The sequence below is a fragment of the Dermacentor albipictus genome, chromosome 7, assembly GCF_038994185.2.
Source record: "Dermacentor albipictus isolate Rhodes 1998 colony chromosome 7, USDA_Dalb.pri_finalv2, whole genome shotgun sequence".
NCBI lineage: Eukaryota > Metazoa > Arthropoda > Arachnida > Ixodida > Ixodidae > Dermacentor > Dermacentor albipictus.
The window spans coordinates 81427522-81433521 of NC_091827.1; the positions used below are offsets into that span (position 1 = coordinate 81427522).

At 44.6% G+C, this 6000-nt stretch overlaps 1 protein-coding gene across 1 annotated transcript in view; it reads right to left on the reverse strand.

Moving 5' to 3' along the window:
• Positions 1–4154, reverse strand: part of LOC135896911 (papilin-like) — a 71636-nt gene extending 67482 nt beyond the window's left edge. The window contains exons 1-2 of the mRNA XM_065425414.1: positions 4075–4154; positions 1082–1270 (exon numbers count right to left, since the gene is read on the reverse strand). Coding sequence (XP_065281486.1) covers positions 1082–1270; positions 4075–4117 — 232 coding nt within the window. The 5' untranslated portion in view covers positions 4118–4154. The remainder of the gene's footprint in view (positions 1–1081; positions 1271–4074) is intronic.
• Between the last annotated feature and the right edge of the window lie 1846 nt (positions 4155–6000).

Consider the following 6000-nt stretch of genomic DNA (forward strand, 5'->3'; position numbering starts at 1 on the left):
ATTTCAAAACCGGAAGCCATCCGGGGCCTATATATTTGCTGTGCCATGCTGTATGTCATAGGGTATGTGTGAGTTGTATGGCTACACTATTCTATCCCTATAGTTTCTCATACCAGGTCTTACGTTCCTCACTAAATTATTCCTCAGAGTTTCGAGAATGGCAACCCAGATGAAAATGTCATGAAATATATGCCACACACTGGGCTTGCCTTTCATATTAAATCTTCTCAGCCTGCTAAATACTAAAAATGCAAAACGATATCGGCGCTCAAACCTGAAAGCAAAGTAATCTTACTGGCGCTTCTCCTTGAGGTTAGCGCAGCAGCTGCTGTGCAATTTCATTACAGGCCGTATATGGCCTGGCAATGATTTTAAGGGTTACAGAAATTCTTGTGCACCCGCGTATGGTCCATCGGCATTAGTTGGATCTGTGTATATTCAGAACTCTGTGCGAGAAGTTAATGCGCAACGTTAAACCTTTCTATCATAATCCGTGCTTCGACCTTCGGTCGACAAAGCCGATTTCTTTTTTGACGTTTTGGTGGCACCAGTTGGCCACCTTTCCGCTATTTGCAGGTAACTGCGAGAACCTCACAGGGTAGTTTTGTGTTGCGACGGAATTTTCAGGGTAAAGGTGCCACATCATACAATTGTCTAAGCTGTGGTTCGTCTGCTAACTGCTAGAAAATAGATCGGGGCCACTTGACAAACCACCTCACTACCGCCTAATTCATTTCAGAGTCTAATCCCTGAGATCACAGCCTCCGACACTATGTACCCAGTTTGTTTCGGAAGCCTTACTGATGGTTAGGAAGGCTTGAGCTAGCTGGTAATTGATGCTCTGACTTGGTGCATCTTTCGTATGGCAAAAGAGCGAAATCGATTTCTACCACTTACAGCCTCTTTTCTGTTGTACGTGTCTCGTTCGCTACTGTCCAATCAAGACACGGCTGCTGCAAGTCGATGGTCTGATCACCTTTTCGCAAGTCAGAGTTGTCGCGGAAGAGTGATAAACAAAAGTGATGAAAATGGCGGTGTAAAAAAAAATGTTGGAACAAACGTCGTATGGATGTCGACTTACTTGGTTCAGCGGCGCATGTCCTCTCGCACTCTTCTTGGGTGTCGTATCTGTTGTCGTTTCCTTGGCAACCGCCATAGACGAACTCCTCGCACTTGCCCGAGACCACATTGTACCACCACTTGGGGAAGAAGCCCTTGCAAGGTCCAGGGTCAGCCGAAGGTGCGCACTGCCTGTCGAAATCGCTGGCGGCTGCAAGATAGCCCTTGCAAGTCACCTCTGTGACATCTTTTGAACATTGTCGATTCAAATCAAGTTACTCTTTTTTGTTTTTCTCTTGAACCAAATGATTTGACTTCGGCTCATAAATATGTAGCCAATTCGGTACTTTCACTGGCTGCTTCGATAGAACTCGCTTCGAGCACGAATGGTCTCTTTTGCGCTGACACAGCTACATGGATTCAGCAGGAAGCAAAGTGCCTCGTCGCTTGCACTAGCTTAAAAACGAACGAACCAGAAACCATCGCCATGCACTTCGCCGCATAGCACTGTCACCATATAATCTATTGGCGTGAAGCGTGAATAAACTTTTGGTTACTGTGCAGGATATAAACAGGCAGAGAGAGAGAGAGAGTGATGGAGCAAAAGAGTGAGATAAAAACAATAATGAGAGAAGTATGGGGAATAAAAGTAGCTAGCAGCCTAAGAAAAGGTAAATTGGATATTGAGCAGAAGATAACTTATGACTTTGTAAGTGGCCAGACACGGCATCCTTGGAAAAAGTGGGGTGCGGGGCACTTGCATTAGCAAAATCTCAGCACTCGCTTGAGGATTCCATTGAGCACGCCAGGTGAAGTAGTGCTACTTGCCTTTTTTCTCTCCTCATAACTTGAGAGAATCGTGTCGTAGTTCGGGGAAGCGTCTGCCTATGGACACACACGACATGACGCCACTGGTAAGCCTCGGAATATGCACATTCGGAATGCGGCTGGACCTTAAGACAAGTTTATACAAATCAGTGGAATTTATTTTTACGATAATGCACATGATAAGGCTCAACATTTGTCTCGTGTTCTGAAGAGTAGCATCGGCGACAACTGGCACTCACTTGCACTTGGACCTCGCGTTGGTGCTAGTAGGGAAGTACCCTTATTATAACAGCAATATTGACAGCTGGGCAAGTTGCAGTGAACTCGTTCTAGCGAACTGCGCAACCTTTGACAAAAGTAATTTTTGATGTAGTTGTGAAAAGAAAGGACTCCAATCAAAATATAGCTCTTCATGACCTCTCGACGTCGTCAATAACTTGACTGTATTGATTTAATTAAGAAAAAAAAGAGCAGTAGGTTCATGAAATACCGGAAAGACTCGACATGATTATGCACTAAAACCGATATCTGCTAAAAACTAATGCATTTAAAGACAGTTTTTCTTTTTCACACACAATTTCTGACGGGAACCATCTTCGTAAATCTATTTATGAGGCGACTTATTTTGGGCGAAAACTAGAACAGATGTTCTTGCTTCTGTCTTCTTTATTTGTTGCAATTTATTTTTTACAGGTATTTACTGTTTGTATACTCTATGTTGTGAACTTGTTTTTCTGAACCCGCATTTGTTCTAATGCTTGCTTTATGTTCCACTCCTACTTGGGCCTGCCTGGTGTGAAGTATTGGGAAATAAAAAAAGAAATGATATAAAGCAAGGTTTGTTTAGAAACTGTTAGCAGTAATAACTGTGCAATAAAAGTAATAAACTAGCGGTGATTTCTAAGGGAATTTGTTTAAGAAGACGTGTGACACGTTAATTACAGTTTCGCTAAAGCAACCGCTGTCCCCAAATTATCCTGCCCATAAAAATCCCGCCAAGTAAAATTATATTTCTTCCAGGTTTGAGCACTGGTAGTGCTTTATACTTTTTAATAATAATCTGAGAAGATTTAGGATAAAGTGCACGAGCTGTCAATGTCTGTTTACAAAATGTGCTTGCGGGCTGTCATTCTCAAAATGGTGACGTGTAGTTTCTTCAAGAACGTAAGACATGGTATGAGCAACTTTAGTTATTAAATAGTGAAGCAATATAACCGATGGCATAGATAAACATATATCATAGATATACCAAAATATATGCGCAGCCCCACAGTGACGCTCACGGTGAAAATTAGCTTGGAGCGCCCATAAAACTGCTATCGGAATACATTCCCAAGAATTTTTTAAATATGGCAAACAACAAACCACGGTAGAAAATTTGTGCGATAAAAGAAAACGCAGTGCCTTGTTGTTTAAGGACCGACGTCTCTCCGTGACGACAAAAAAACTTACCCAGTAAAACATTTCTAGCGTAGTCAGGAATGTGTCGACTGCTGCAACAGCAGTCCCGAGATGACTCAGTACATCGTAATGGAATGTTAATATATTCACCCTATAAAAACCGTAGGGACATCGCTTGACAGAAGCGTCCTGACTCAAAGCGAGCGGATGGAAAGATTAACTAGTCAGAGGTCGAGGTAAGCAAGACACCTTCAGAATATTGGTAGAAGAACGGAAGAAATTGACAGAGCCGTGGTTGTAACTGTAAAATATATACAAAGGGGTTTTGAGGAAGAGACAGAAAATTCACAAGAGATAACCAGAACGCTGAATATCAATAGATGTAGTAAAACCTGACAAATTAAAGCCGGTTCGTTTAGTATTTATCGCCGTCCCGTTTCAAATAAAATGTCAATAGAACTCGTCTTCATCAACGAAGGGGAGACACAATTCTGGCCTGTCGTTCGCTTCTTGCCTCACGCTTCATTTGTAATATTTCATTGTGGTACTGGTTCAAGGGTAGGCTACAAAGGCGGCGTCAGCCAATAATTTTATCAACCAAACAAGAGACTGAATTGGCCACGCGCGGGATTCTTTGATAGGTGCTGTTTCCATCTGCAGTTCAGAGGTTCAAATTTCCCTACGAATTTCCCGGTGCTCTTTTCGAACGGTTATAGTTCCGCGTTGAAGCCGTTTCTAGAGCTCATGGTAGTTCTAAGACCATGCTTGGACGGTCATAGCACTCACCCAGAGCGGCGCCGAAGAGCGCCAACAGCACGAATATCTTCATGCTAGCTTCACCGATCTCCAGAGTGACATGTCTGAGAACCGGCAGCCTCCGACCTTATACCATCTGGGAACCAGCTGGCGTGATCGAGCTGGAGTGATAAGAATATCCTCACTTGCGCACGATCGAAGGTAAAGTGCATGTCTTGGCACAGGTAGTCGCTATCAGCTGGTGCGACCACAAGCTTACCCAGCAAAGGCGAGCAGCTGCCTCTAGTAACTTTTGAGGCGCGACAACTTTGGCTTTGGCTTTCTGTCGTTCTAAGGAGAATGTTGGCTTTCAGCGATCGGGAAATCTCAGGAAAAGACCTACAGGCGACAACTTCATGTCTAAAAGGATGAAAATTGGCGGTAATCGATAGGCAGAGTTCAGTATCCTTACACATGTGGCTAGATATATCTGATAGCACTTGGGCACACCTTGATGCACTAAAGGCAAGCGTGATTTATATCTAGCGTATCCGAAGAAAAATTATTAAGCAATGCCTCCAAACTAGCACTGCCATAAAGTTGAGTACATGGTGCATTAAAAAAATTGTGCTTGCGAAAATTTGTAATATACTATGTTTGGTGTCTTGCGCTACGCTAAGCAATTTCAGAAAATTAAAAAATATATATATACGGGGATCCATTTGGCTGCGCATGACTGTGCGTGCCTTGTATTCAGGAGGGGTTTCTTAAAGGGCCCCTCACCACGTCCCATAGCAAATGTTGGTTATAAACTTGAAGTTGTTATGTGTCCTCCAGGGAGCGTTGTGCCACAAAAAGTTTTCAAATCGGCTAATTAATAGCCGAGGTATAAATATTTAAGTGCCGCGAACACATGATATCAGTAGGCGAGCTCTACTGCATAGCGAGACTCGCCCTCCACGCGCCCCGTTTAGCCTCCGCAAGTTGAATTACTTTCCTGCGTCCTCCCATATCCGGCCTCGGGGATCGCTTGAAATATACGTCACGGGACCCGCATTCACTTTTTTTTCGCCTCGCTTTTTTTTTGTTTCGGCGATGCGCACTTCCGCTGGGGTCGTTGCGTGCGAGATGTTATCGGTTCGCGCAGCGCACGCTTTTGAGCGCTGTGCACAAGGACACATGACTGGCGGTATACTTCAGTGCTGCACGAATACTGAGGAACAACAACCGGATCGCAGAGCATGAACACAGGCTGGAACACGGTAGAAAATGGCATAGTTTCGGTATCTGCGCGCGTGACTGCACGACCGTGGGAACAAGCAGACAAAGCGAAAGCACATCTCTCCTCCTTCGATGCGAAGTAAAAAAAACGAAAAAACGCGCAGACGTTCATTTTGTGTGTTTTATTATTTGTCTAAACCTCAATTCGTCAATTCAAGCAACAGATCGCACATATAACCGATGTCGTCTTGGATAATTCTCGAAGTAACGTGTCACCACGAGCGACGTCACACTAGGGACATGGCTACGTAGGCGATGGTACAAGAGTACGTTATCCTCCTGCTTGGAGTGCGGCGGCAGCGAGAAGGGAAAACGGCGTTCGGTTTGAAATTTCAGATCTTTCCGGGGCACGTAGTGATGTAATACTTCGCAGACCCGATCGTTATCGCGCAATGTGTGATGTGCGCTTGTCAGCTCACTATGGCCAGACCTGGTGCGGGGCCTGTTATGTACGCGACGGAATTGAAGGCCACAGCAGACTCTGGTGTAGATAAGCTATCAACTTTCGTGATAGAGAGTCGAAGGCGAAAACACGCGTTTTCGGCAAGTATTTATCTGGCTCCCTCTTCCGCCGGTCTTCACGAAGGGCGGGAAAGGGCATTTTATGTAGCCACCGTGCTCGGACTGGCGAACACTACAAGAGGTCGAGCGGCCAAGTTCTGAGAACGCGTTTCGCCTCGTGCTGCCAAGAAGGTT